At 54.5% G+C, this 14068-nt stretch overlaps 1 protein-coding gene across 7 annotated transcripts in view; it reads right to left on the bottom strand.

Moving 5' to 3' along the window:
* Window positions 1–2066: 2066 nt before the first annotated feature.
* Window positions 2067–14068, bottom strand: part of LOC133350154 (deformed epidermal autoregulatory factor 1 homolog) — a 60175-nt gene continuing 48173 nt past the window's right edge. For 2 of the 7 annotated variants that reach the window (XM_061564176.1, XM_061564178.1), the window contains exons 9-12: window positions 5915–6285; window positions 5287–5379; window positions 4713–4802; window positions 2068–3015 (exon numbers count right to left, since the gene is read on the bottom strand). In XM_061564176.1, coding sequence (XP_061420160.1) covers window positions 2902–3015; window positions 4713–4802; window positions 5287–5379; window positions 5915–6285 — 668 coding nt within the window. In that variant the 3' untranslated portion in view covers window positions 2068–2901. Of the gene's footprint in view, window positions 3138–4712; window positions 4803–5286; window positions 5380–5914; window positions 6286–14068 lie in introns of all 7 variants that reach the window. The other 5 variants (XM_061564179.1, XM_061564177.1, XM_061564181.1 and 2 more) reach the window with 5 other exon arrangements.

Below are 14068 nucleotides of genomic sequence, written 5' to 3'. Positions count from 1 at the left end.
GAGAGCCCCATGCACGTGAGAAGTAGACACTAATGTTGTTGAACCAGGGGAGAACGCACGAGACCACGACAGCCTTCGCTTGTGAGAGTCACCTGCCTGGAACGATCACTCAGAGGTCCGCACAGATGGGTTCGTGAACTTGCGTACTGTGTCGCCATCCCGTGGGCGCCTCGCAGGATTTCGGGAAGCTTCATATTAACCGACCCTCGCCACCACCGACACTCGCCACCACCGACACTCGCCACCACCGACCCTCGCCACCACCAACCCTCGCCTCCAAAGAGGCAATCCCGAGGTGGTTGTGGCAGGGACGCCACTTCCCGTTGGCGTGGAAATGGCGTGTGGCAAAAGGTGCAGAGTGAACCGTCCAGGGACACATCCATCACCGTCCACGAACGCGTCCGTGACCGTTTCTGCGCTTCCAGCTGAGGCGGGCTGCGTACGAATGAACAAGTGCTCCGCGTCGTGGTGTAACGCTCGCCAAAATGAAACAAATATATTCTCGAGATCACTCGCGAGCCCACGAGCGCGCCTTCGTCAAACGCGCGGCGGCGAGCCCGCGGCTCCGCGCCACGGGGGACGCCGATTCGCTCAACGAACGCTTCACCTCAATTAGATGTGCGTAAGGGGAAATCACACACACCATGCTAATTATGTTAATAATAACAACGATAATAAGTTAGAGTCTTCGTATGTGAGAAACGCCTCCGAGTGTCTTGAGACGTTTTGTTTTGAGGAGCGCCCTGCGATGGGGCGGTTCACAGCTGCTTAATAACCGTTTTGAGCGCGTTCGGTACGCACAGCGGGTGCGCACGTCAGCTGTGACCGCGATACCAAGCGGCGTGGCAATGCTTGAGCGGTGCCGTGGTTGAGCTGGAAGGTAGAGTTCTGTGAGTGAGCCGTGTGAGTGAGCTGTGTGAGTGAGCTGTGTGAGTGAGCCGTGTGAGTGAGCCGTGTGAGTGAGCCGTGTGAGTGAGCCATGTGAGTGAGCCGTGTGAGTGAGCCGTGTGAGTGAGCCGTGTGGGTGAGCCGTGTGAGTGAGCCGTGTGTGTGAGCCGTGTGAGTGAGCCGTGTGAGTGAGCCGTGTGAGTGAGCCGTGTGGGTGAGCCGTGTGAGTGAGCCGTGTGAGTGAGCCGTGTGGGTGAGCCGTGTGAGTGAGCCGTGTGAGTGAGCCGTGTGAGTGAGCCGTGTGGGTGAGCCGTGTGGGTGAGCCGTGTGAGTGAGCCGTGTGGGTGAGCCGTGTGAGTGAGCCGTGTGAGTGAGCCGTGTGGGTGAGCCGTGTGGGTGAGCCGTGTGAGTGAGCCGTGTGAGTGAGCCGTGTGGGTGAGCCGTGTGGGTGAGCCGTGTGGGTGAGCCGTGTGAGTGAGCCGTGTGAGTGAGCCGTGTGAGTGAGCCGTGTGAGTGAGCCGTGTGAGTGAGCCGTGTGGGTGAGCCGTGTGGGCGAGCCGTGTGAGCGAGCCGTGTGAGCGAGCCGAGTGAGCGAGCCGTGTGGGTGAGCCGTGTGAGTGAGCCGTGTGGGTGAGCCGTGTGGGTGAGCCGTGTGGGTGAGCCGTGTGAGTGAGCCGTGTGGGTGAGCCGTGTGGGTGAGCCGTGTGGGTGAGCCGTGTGAGTGAGCCGTGTGAGTGAGCCGTGTGAGTGAGCCGTGTGGGTGAGCCGTGTGAGTGAGCCGTGTGAGTGAGCCGTGTGAGTGAGCCGTGTGAGTGAGCCGTGTGAGTGAGCCGTGTGAGTGAGCCGTGTAAGTGAGCCGTGTGAGTGAGCCGTGTGAGTGAGCCGTGTGAGTGAGCCGTGTGGGTGAGCCGTGTGAGTGAGCCGTGTAAGTGAGCCATGTGAGTGAGCCGTGTGAGTGAGCCGTGTGAGTGAGCCGTGTAAGTGAGCCGTGTGAGTGAGCCGTGTAAGTGAGCCATGTGAGTGAGCCGTGTGAGTGAGCCCTGTGAGTGAGCCGTGTGGGTGAGCCGTGTGGGTGAGCCGTGTGGGTGAGCCGTGTGAGTGAGCCGTGTGGGTGAGCCGTGTGAGTGAGCCGTGTGAGTGAGCCGTGTGAGTGAGCCGTGTGAGTGAGCCGAGTGAGTGAGCCGTGTGGGTGAGCCGTGTGGGTGAGCCGTGTGAGTGAGCCATGTGAGTGAGCCGTGTGGGTGAGCCGTGTGAGTGAGCCGTGTGAGTGAGCCGTGTGAGTGAGCCGTGTGAGTGAGCCGTGTGGGTGAGCTGTGTGAGTGAGCTCTGTGAGTGAGCCGTGTGGGTGAGCCGTGTGAGTGAGCCATGTGAGTGAGCCGTGTAGGTGAGCCGTGTGAGTGAGCCGTGTGAGTGAGCCGTGTGGGTGAGATGTGTGGGTGAGCTGTGTGAGTGAGCTCTGTGAGTGAGCCGTGTGAGTGAGCCGTGTGGGTGAGCTGTGTGAGTGAGCTGTGTGAGTGAGCCGTGTGGGTGAGCCATGTGGGTGAGCTGTGTGAGTGAGCCGTGTGAGTGAGCCGTGTGGGTGAGATGTGTGAGTGAGCTGTGTGAGTGAGCCGTGTGGGTGAGCCGTGTGAGTGAGCTGTGTGGGTGAGCCGTGTGAGTGAGCCGTGTGAGTGAGCTGTGTGAGTGAGCCGTGTGAGTGAGCCGTGTGGGTGAGATGTGTGAGTGAGCTGTGTGAGTGAGCCGTGTGGGTGAGCCGTGTGAGTGAGCTGTGTGAGTGAGCCGTGTGAGTGAGCTGTGTGAGTGAGCCGTGTGAGTGAGCCGTGTGAGTGAGCCGTGTGAGTGAGCCATGTGAGTGAGCTGTGTGAGTGAGCTCTGTGAGTGAGCTGTGTGGGTGAGCTGTGTGGGTGAGCTGTGTGGGTGAGCTGTGTGGGTGAGCCAGGGGCGAGCGGTGCCGTCTCGGCGGCGCTGGAGGGGACGAGCGACGAGCAGCGCGGGCGGAGACGGCGCCGCGCCTCACACCTTGTCCCGGTGGTCGCCCTCCGTGTCCCCGACGGCGACGTCGGCGCCTGTCGCCACCGGCGCCGCCCCCAGCGGGTGGCCGCACACGTGCTGGTGCTCCTTCCAGTCCTGCACGCGTCGCGACGGCCGCGACGGCCGCGACCAGAGGTGGGCGACGAGGTGGGCGAGGAGGCGGAGGGGGCGAGGCAGGCGGGGGAGGGACAGGGCGGAGGGAGAGGGATTTAGGAAAACTGGTGGGGGGATTGCAAGCGGGGAAGGTTGCGGGGGTTTGAGGGAGAGGTTGGGGGTCGGGGTTGGGATGTGGGGTGATGGGTGGGACTCTAAGGGGAGGCTTTGCGGGGTGGTGGGGGTGGTGGGGGTGGTGGGGGCGGTGGGGGCGGTGGGATGAGAGGGGGGGCGCAGCACACACCATGGAACACAATCACCGGGGTGGAGGTGGTGGTGGTGGTGGTGCTGGAGGTAGAGGTGGTGCTGGAGGTGGTGGTGGAGGTGGTGGTGGTGGTGGTGGTGAAACCGGCCAGTGCCCTGACGATCGCCCCGTGACGGTGGTGGCTGTGATTGGCAGAAAGGGGTCATCACCTTGCCTGAAATTTAGTCGGGTTGGGCAATTTCGCTGTTCTTGTTCAAAATGTGCGGCTCTTTGCGCAGCGAGCATCGGGGGGTGCCTCCCCCCGTGGGGCAGAGGGAACACGAGCACCGATTGTTTCTGACGAGAGGTTTAAATGAAGACGTGACCAAAAGACACAAATGGTGTTCATCTTGTAGCTACGCACACCGAGGCTCTGCGTCCCGAACTATCCCACACGACTTCAAAGCATCTTTGGATTTGTAAAATATTTACTGGCAGCTCCACCGCAACTGTGCAGCGATATCACGTCTACATCTACAGCGGTCTTCATTCTGAATCTCTTTGTCTACTCTGGTGTGTCTCTCCCTTGCCTCTGCCTGCCTCTCCCGACCACGACGAGTCTCTCCTGTGGGTCCATTCGCTCGTGCAGGTCGCAGCGATGCCCCACATCCTGGTTCCGTCTTCCCAATTCAAAATATATAAAAATAAAAAGCGGTCAAACTCCGGCCACGTCTCCCGAGGGAGAGCTTTGCCAGGCGGGACCCCTAGGAAGGGTGCTCGCTTTGGGGGGTTTTGCCAGGAGGGACCCCCCCCCCCCCCCCCCCCACAAGGGGTTGGTGCCAGAGGGCGGATGCTGCCGCTTGTTGACCCGGTGCGTGTCCTGCTACGCTCGACTCGCGTGCTGTGGCAGCTCTCCTCAAAGTCACTTTCATGAATATTTGCCATAAACAAAACTTCACGCTGCTCACGAGCTCCCAACCTTGAACAACACCTAGGGGTTGTGCTGCAGGGGTCACGAATGGAGTACAGGAAAATCTTGGCGCCAATTCACTCCGCACTTGGCATCCTCACCCCCCCCTCCCTGCATCGCATTTCTTCTACCTGATGCTCTTCTTCTCCTCCTCCGTGTCCCTCTCTCTCTCGCTCTCTAGATCACAGCTGGGGAACGCCACGATTACGCTCGGATGCGTCGCTCAAATTGCAGGACGGTTGTAACCCGGTCCTCTGTGTCTCTGTCCTGTCGTCCAAATAATAACGGAGCATGAAGTGGAAACATTTTGCTCGTGCGGGAGAGCCCAGGACACACGCAGCCGGGGTGTGTGGATTGGCTATTAAAGAGCCGATTGATTGTCAGGGCGGCGTCTTCCCTCCGGGCGTTTAGAACCCCGGCGTGAGCACCGCTTGCACAAAATCGCGCCTCGCCCGTCACACAGAGGGTGCTCATGCGGGCACTGACCTTACGCTGGCAGAAGGTGGAACAGTAGTGTACCTTGTGGCATCCCGTGCACTCGTTCATGGCCTCGCGCCCGCAGTTTACGCACATTTGCTGGCGGAGGGGGGAGGAGAGGGCACGTTTTACTTCGCCAACGAGCGGAGAGACCCGGCAGAGCCGCGCGCCGAGAGCGCCCTTCCCGCCGCAATCCGTCACTCACGTCAAAGTTGGACGACGTTTTGACCGTCGTTAAAAGGGAGCGGGGGGCTTGGGCAGGGCACGTCGTGAGAGGGGGTGGCGAGGGGCCGGTGGACGAGACTAGCGACGGAGTGGCAGCCAAGGGGAGGGGGCGCGCCCGGGGGGGGACGTTGAGAGGGAAAGAACGAGCCACGAGATCGGCTCACGAGCAGCAGCGAGACGGAGCGGCTACACTGCAGGGCCATGAGAAACGGCTTCAGCTTGGGGAGGGATTTGTCCAACAGTGGATCGATCGTGGCTGATGATGATGGCGACGAAGCGTGATCGCTGCTCTGCTGCAACGCTTTGCAATCTTCGGATGCGTCAGGGGTGTGATTGTCCGATATGGCGCTGTCGATACCTTGATGATGAGTTCGGTTTTCCCATCGCCCAGCTCCACGCGTTGGAAATGGAGTTGAGACTCAAGGCGCGCGTGGTACGGGTTCAGCACCTGCTGCGAGGGCACACGCACGCACGCACATACACGTCCGCAAACGCACGCACGTACGTGCAAAAGCACGCACGTACGTGCAAAAGCAAGCGCACACATGTGCACACAATATAGTTATTACGGTCACAAAACAAACACTGTACACTGTGATGGTCTCAGCCCGGTCAGCCATGACTGCACAAATAAATAAAAACATTCAATTTTGTTCTGCAATTAATTTGGATAAATTTTGGCTATGAAAACTACAATTTCACTTTTATTGTAAAGGGGCGAAGGTTGCTCTCAGTTGCAGAGCAGGGAGCAAATCGCTGCCTCCTTCTGCGCCAACTGCACCATAGCTCACTCCAAGGGATCTCAAGAGGTCGCTCTGTGATATGCACTATCGTGGGCTTTTCTCTAAAACGAAGGTCAATAATGCTCTGCGAGACATCCAAATGGATGCTTTGTCTCGTGACACCAAGCTGATGAGAGCACAGTCGGTGCTCATGCTACTGCCCTCTCGCCCGTTGCCCTCCTCTCTGCCGCCCTCCACACTTACCTCAGCCCTCTCCGCTTCAGCCTGCAGCCTCGCCTGGGCCATCGCGGCCTCCTGTTTCGCCTGCTCCAAGGCGGCCTTGAGCTGCTGCGCTGTGCTGATGAGCGAGCTGACCATCTCCTCCAGGTACTGCCACTGCCTCTGCTGCTGCTGCAACAGGTGCTGGTTCTGCTGCTGCTGCTGCTGCTGATCCAGGTGATCCTCCTCCTCCTGCTGCTGCTCATCCTGCTGCTGCTGCTGCTGCTGCTGGTGGTGCTCCACGTGAGACGTGAGCTCGGAGTGCGGACACTCGAGGCCCAGCAGCTGCGGCGTCGGAGACACGGGCTTCCCGGCGTGCGGTGACGTCACGTTCAGCGGAGGGAGAGGAGACAGCGCTGCGACGACGACAGGGACGACGAACAGCATTAGAACAGCAGTGACAATCCACGCCAAGCGCGACTGCGTTGCCTCCATCCGTATATCACTGAATGGAATGGCAATAGTAGTGACGTAAACTAGCAACATTTAAATGACACCTTTAAATTATAATATTTCCTTAATTTACTACTTCACTCTCAAAATAGTTATTGATATAGGTTCACAAATACTAATCACCACGATATTGTAGCTAAAACACCAGAAAAATTGACAAATTCAGCGACTATAAAAACACGAGCAGCGACGAGCACAACAGCGCGTGCTCGTAGCGCGTGCAGATGAACCCACGTGACTCAAAGCGTCACTGTAGTTGGGTAATAATGACAGCGCTGACCGGAGCGCATTAGGTTCAAAAAGTCAATTAGCATAGAGTTTTAGCCTTGTAGGTATATTGTACATGTAAGCTGGGCTTAGTTATAACAACAACATTTTATTTTGTTGTTGTTATAACTAACTACAGGGAAATTTTTTTAAATAAAAAATTATAAATGTATGCTGAAACACTGCACAGAAACTGTATAGACAGTCATTTTGGTGTCACCCCCTCTGATGGTGTCACCCGGTGCGGCCCGCACCCCCCGCACCCCCCTCGTGACACCACTGCCCCTAGTAACCCCATTTCCATGGCCGGCACGCCCACACCCTGTCCTGTAGGGGCCAGCACTGCACGCCGAGCGTGGTGCCATCCAGCGCTGTCGATCAGCGCTCACCAAGCCCTTCTAGGGCCGGTACTGCACCCACATACACGTGGTACACGTGGTGTCTGCGGTGTCGCCACACCGCACGCCGTGACCCTCTAGGGCCGGCATTACACAGTGACATCCCGTGATGTCACTACATTTGTACATTACCTACTCTACAGAGTATAGGATTTGAAAATTATCAATTCTACATACGATTCAATACGTGTGCTATGCGGTTGTGATCGATAAATTAACAGACCGCTAGACCCCTTGCGACTCACATTGCGATTTTATAACCAAAGCAACGTGGGAACCGAACGGCCACGTTTGCCTTCGCAGCCATTCTCAAGTTGGGCAGCAGCAGTCGGCAGAGCTGCGGCTACACGCGGTGATGCCGATCGCCCAAGTCCTGGAACGTCTCGGCAGATGCCACTCAACTCGGGAGAGCCGGGGCAAACGTCTCCAGCTCCGGTAAAATCATTTGCCCACCCCGAAGACACAAGCGGAGCTTCGAGTTAATGGTTTTAATGGGAGGGCAATTACCAAAGTAGCAAAATAATCGTTAGAACACAAAGGAATTCCTATCCGTTATAAATACACGCGCACACACGCACAGAACGCATGAATGCTGCCGACATTGTTTCGCGTCCGCGCGGGCTGCGTGGTCGGCGTAGGACACGAGCGAAGCGTGGGAAGAGAGCGACGCGGGGGTCAAGGGGGACGAGGGGGGCGGTGCAAGCGCAGCCATGGTCGCCTGCCGTCAAGGTCTCTCGCAATCGCTCGGCGTAACGCAAGGCAGTGGCCAAAAACGCGTAAACAAACACAACGCACGCACAACGTGGAAACGATGCGGAGCAGGAAAGCGCGAGCCCGCAATTCAAGACGATTGATATTAATAACGATAAACCCAGGGTAGCGCATAAACGATGCATCACTTGTGGCACAAGCGCCCGTGGGGTCTCGCCAACGCAGGCCCGCGCGAGTCTTCACTGAACGACGTCAATCGTCTCTAACGGGCGTCTCAGGACCCGGCGAGAGCGGCGGCCAAACTCAAGAAAGTCCCGCTTAAGCACGCCTGCTGAGACGCACGGCACGGTGAGCGGCTCGCAAAGTGAGACGGCGGCAATGTCCCGCAAGGACGCCCCGTCCTATTGTGGAACACGCGACTGTGACGCGCGCCCATCCGTCAGCGCGTGGAAAATAATCGCAGTCGTTCACTCCCCATTCATAATCAGAAGCGAAGCGTGAATACACTGTGAATGGGAGCGAACGAACGAACGACCGCCGGCCTCAAGCAGGTGTGGAGCAACGGGGAGGAAGCTTCAGCGGGAGTTGGCCCCAAGAGGTGAAGAACGCTGTGCCGCTACTCAGCCGCCCGTTGCACCTGCGACGAGCGAGCGGCTTCTGACGGCCGCATCTCCCGCTGAAGCGGCAACACAAGGGAACCGGAACGACGATTCCACGGGGAAAATAAAACGGTCGACGATGGGGACTTCACGATTCACCCCCTCAACGATTCGATTGTTACGATTCTGGGTGACGATTTCATTACCCACTTATTTACTTTGTCCTTGCAGTGATACGCATGGAGAGCACCTACAATGGCAACATTTGCATTTCATAATAATGTTGATAATGCTCGTTATTAACACACAAAGGGCTGTGGTAAAGTGTCAAAACTCTCTTTCCGGAGGGTCCTGCAGTGGGATAACAATAATAATAAGCTCGGTTTTCTATAGGACAATTCCTACAAGGCCTCAAAGATATTAACGTAAAATCTTAAGTTATGGAGAAAGCGGTTTAAAAAGTGTAACAGACACTGATTCCCTCGTGGACCGAGATAGGGAATTCCACAATCTCTTTTTGGCTAATGGCTGTTTGACTTTGTGTGGAATAAAACCGGAGAATCTGGAGAAAACCAACGCACAGATGGTTTCAAGAATCCAATGCCGTACGAATATTCACTAAACACCTCACAGCCCTAGCCTACAACACCTGGTTTTCCTAGGTAGTCTCCAATCCACGTACTGAACAGATCTGATCAGATCGGGTACACACACAGTCAAAAATTATCGGTGTTTAGGCATAATTGCGTGTCAGTAACGTGAGCATTATAATAATAATAGATTTTCTTCAATGAATTATTTCATTCATAGTTTCCGCAAGGAACAAGACACAACGCCCTAACAAAGCGTCTAGCGTTAACCATTTTACAAGTTAGGAGCTGTGTAGGTCAAAACTCAACTTATTTGTGTACAGTTTTATTCACATACATCACAAATCGCTGCCACAGATTCCGTGAATCTCTGAAGCTGATCCCGGGCAGCAGGGCCCGCAGACCGGCGCCAGCGGCATTCTCCCGCTCAGCGCAATCCGCACTGAGTCAACATCGCAGCCACCGGCACGTGAGCTACCCAGCATTGCTTGCTCACTCGGTCATTGACCGGTCAATGAGAAAAGGTGGAATTGTCCTGGAGTCTTAAAACAACGGAGCAAGCTTCTTAAATCCCCACCCACTGCCTCTGTCCACCCAGCCATGTAAATGGGTTCAGTGTGGTGGGGTAAAGTGTAGGCACACCCACCTCCTCTAACACGTCTGGTCTGTGTGGAAGAGTAGACCAAATACCCCCCCTGCCCTCCCTACAGGGGCACTCCAGAGCCTCCTTCCGCCAGCAGCGGCGTGCGCAGGCGATTGAAGGGCTGTGACTTTTGCTCCGATGACGTCCCCAGTAACGTTGCCAATTGATCGCTGCCACCTGCGTCTTCATTCAAATCATTTGCTCCGGTCAGTCGGTCGGTCACGCCGTGGTCCCTGCCGGGTGGTCGCACTCGGCATCGCGCCGGACGATTCATCATCCACTCACAGTCATCGCTGACCGATGAAAAAACAATAAACAAAAAACCAACAACCCACTTTGTCGGCAAATGTGATTGTCACTAATTCAGTTAACAGAACGACCCCAGGTGCCCCCCAGCCTGGCACACTCGAAGTCGTACGTAGCCAAGAGCGGGCGGCACGCGGCGCTGCGTTCAGCGGCACGACAAAGCGGTCCGGGCAAAAGCTCAAAATCCGTTCCAAGTTTTTTAATGAAGTGCGGTGATTAGTTCCGTATACAATGGCGTGGCGAGGACACATCTGCCCAGGATTTCCACGCTGTCAGGTGCGCCCAAGATATTTATCTACTGATGAACCTATTTCATCATTCGCATTGTACCGTTTCCTCATGACGCCGTGAACTGTGATTGAGAGCCAAGAGGGAAATTCAATTGCAGATTTCTATCCTGACAGATTACATGTGACAGTTGGCAGTGTGCGAGTATTTAAACACAAGCACTTATTTATAGAACGATCAAGTGACTAAATTTTTCGTGACTAATTTACAGTCACTTTGTCAATCGCCAGCTGGATTGTGCTGGTCGTGGGGGTCGTTAGACCATACTTCACCACGCTGGTCAGTCCCAATTGGTGAAGGCAGTGCCCAGAACCGGTATCGACGTCATTCACTACTGATGTCAGCCTTGGCCAGGAATCAAACTCCGGTTGCCGGGGTCGCCGTACGCATGCCAACGCACGCGTTATCACATACATACTTTAAAACACCACCCACCTCTCCAAATCTGCAAGTCTCCTACCCCTCAAATACAGAATCCAGAAACAGAATCACAAATTAGATGCATAAATCAATAAATACATAAATCCGCATTGTATTCTATAAACAGGAGTAGATGTATTCAAAACATTCCACTGGATGCGCAATCAACTACTGTAATTTACCATGGCCAAGCACGTACAAAGACAAAGACCCCTCCCCCCGTATAGCCTTAACAGACTACTGGGGCAAGTGCTTTTAACGAGCATTAATGACAACTAACATGGCACACGAGGGGGTGGTGGCAAGCGCCACGCCTGGCCGCCTTTATCTCCCCGATGCTGATGTTTACGCACCACACCAAGTACTCATTTGAGACCGACTCCACCTAGGGGAGGCCCAAGACAGGTTTAGATAATTGTCACTGATGTTGGCCATGAGCGGGAATCGAACTCGGTCACCGGGTTCGTAGCGCGATGCCCTAGTCAATCCACTACCGCCCGGCGACCAGAAGAAACACAAACACATGCGTATACAGAACGTTCATATCTTAACGTGGACGTAATTGATGTACGACTGTATAGAAATAAAACGAGACCACCGATAGTGACATTGCCATTACTAAATAAAATGTCTTCAAAATTGCTCAATACTGTATTGTAATTTTTCTTCATTTAACGCATTTTTGCACGAACCGTTCGCGATTCCATTGCAAAAAACGTCGGTTCATTTGACGGACAAATGCAAGTGGCACGCAGGCAGTTCAACACCCAGGTTATAATTTGCGATCTGTGAACATCGAACCCCATGACAAAATGACATCGGTAGGGCTCATTTTAATTGCTGCACGGCAGTCGTGTCTTGCATCCGAAGTGAAGCAGAGCTCGACGCCTAAAACCTGCAGCGATAATTATAGTCTCAGCGCGCCAAGCGTGCGTCTCAGCGCGACAAGCGTGCGTCTCAGCGCATGTTTATCTCCACGCCGGACACATACGCAGCGTGTATAATTATTTGCTGGTAAATGTGTTCACACGTGCGAGCGTCACACGTTCGCACGTGCGCGTTGCAATCAAAGGCTTTCAATCAACCCACACGCGCTTGGAATGTTCTCCCTCTAAAAATAACAGGTGTGCTTGGGAGCAATTACGTAACGTAATTATCGTGGAACACAATGCACGATTGTGTTGAGCGCGAAGGGCGGTCGGTAATGGAGTACGACCGACGGCGCCCGGACGAGCAAATCGACGTGCGGATGATGTTTGATGTCCGCAGTCCGCCTCCGCCGACCGCAGCAAACGCTCGACCAGGAGCCGGCAGGACGACGCCACGCACTGCTCCTGGCACCGCGCCGGCCAGCGTGCTCCTCTCCGTCGTAAGCCATCGTCAATCCACTGCTGGCTGAAGGCCATCTTCGAAGAAGTCGGTCTTCGGGTGTCTCCGTTTCACCGCTGCCCCCTCCGGAGATGGCCTCGCCTTCAGCGCCTTTGAGCCGCTAGTCGAGATGAGTCCGAGGACGTTGAGTACGCGGCGTGGAGTTCTCATGTGGCGTGCGTGCGGGGCGCAGTGGGAGTCGTGCCTCCCTGCTGTTTGACTGCAGCGCCACCTGTTCACGCTGCTATTTAAATCCACCCGGCAGCCTCACACCCAGCTGATGCCATCGTTGTCGTTCCATCGCTCTCGGTGGACGCCCTCCCGAATGCGTTCCACTCCTCGGCTGCGGCTCCGTCGTGACTCTTGACCACAGGCCATCGCCCCTTAGAGCCGTGACGCGTCCTGCCCAATGCCACTTGCTCTGCTGGACCGTTCGCATGACATCAACCTGCGTTATGTTCTCAAATCCACGTGCTCATCTTTCAATCACTCGATGCAATTCCAATCATGCGTCTCTGCACGCCTCTTTGTCCACGTGTCAGTTGTTTCTCTGTTTGTTAATGACCGTGTTGCTGAACCGTGCGTCATAGCGGGCAGGACGCACCCATTGAGAGTTTCCTTCTCTACGCGCATTGTTGCGTTGCTTTTCATCACCGAGTTCAGCTTTGCCAAACCATCTGCTTTGGTGTGCCTCAATATTGCACGAGAGCGACTGCAACTACGAACACCGAACCATAGACCATGCAGCTTCGCACTGCCCCAAAAGTCATGTGGAAGTCAGTGTATCTGCAATTTACCAATTAATCTCTCATACATAGTTGATATTCAGTGGACATCATAACCATCATTATAATTTTGAATCATGTCTGACTTCAATAGGTGTCCTCGGGAAATGAACTCTGCTGTGTTTCCCACTGTGCCCCTAGGATAGATTCACAGACACAGAGACACAGGGGCAACCCTGAAACGGCTCGCTCATGCTACTGCTGTCAGAAGGCAGCTACGAGAGTTCCTTCACAGGGCATTTGGGCTACTGAATAAGAATCTTTCATTTATTCAGAATATGTATTTATATTGGAGGAATCCGATGAGCTATGAAGATGTCCAATGGCCAGACATGATGTTGCAAGACGTGGGAGTAGCCACACTTTACCCAACGACACGCGGCCTGCCGATCGACTGTCGTGAACTGCTGGGTGGACAAGGGCAGCGGGGGTGGGAGGGGCAGATTTTATAAAACTTGTTTCAACTGCCACGCCGGGAGATAGAACAGAGGATCTCTGTATTTTAAATCCAGTGTGCTGACCATTCAAGCATGGCAGTGTTGTATGGAACCAACGGAATAAAAATTCTCTCGCACGAACAACACGGACAAGTGTAGAGACTGTTCATGTTCAACCGCATGGTGACGGGAGGAAGAGTTATATTCTTTGTCGTAATTAAAGCAGTGGGACTAGCGCGCACGCGCGTACCGCATTATCCACCGTGGCACATCACCCCGAGCTGTCAGCGCCACCAAAATACAAACAATAATATCACGGCGGCGTATAACTCTGAGCCTTCAGCACCGCCAAAATCCAAGCGAGTTGCTGCACCGCCGCAGCCAGCAATGAAACGGTTGTTTTTATTCTAATGTGCAAATGTTCAATTTACTACTCGGGCCTCGGATGACTGCACCTACTAAAGGCGAGACATACGGATAATCGTCGCCAAAACAAAAGTGAGATTTAATCAAAGCCTTTCATATTTAATTAGCTTTTCTCATATATATATTTTTTACAATACATAGCCCATAGTTAAAATGGAATGCTCTTGCCAATAACCTTGGATGACACCGCTGTGTTTATTTAACAAGTCTGTTGGAGAGGTCCGTAAAGGTTGCACCTGGTCCAGAGATTGCTTTCTAAAACAGATGCTGCTGCCGGATAACACTGGCCTGGAGAGTTGATCGGTCGATCAACTCAAATAAACCTATCTTATACCCAATCTCATTATCCATTGCCATGGAGCATCATGGGTAAAAGCATATATAACCATATTCAAAGAAAATAATATTTTCCTTGAACCTATCTACGTGACTTTACCGAAAGACCCAA

This window comes from Lethenteron reissneri, chromosome 33, assembly GCF_015708825.2.
Source record: "Lethenteron reissneri isolate LAM-NWPU_2019-01 chromosome 33, ASM1570882v1, whole genome shotgun sequence".
NCBI lineage: Eukaryota > Metazoa > Chordata > Hyperoartia > Petromyzontiformes > Petromyzontidae > Lethenteron > Lethenteron reissneri.
This window is presented reverse-complemented; position numbering and strand designations above follow the sequence as displayed.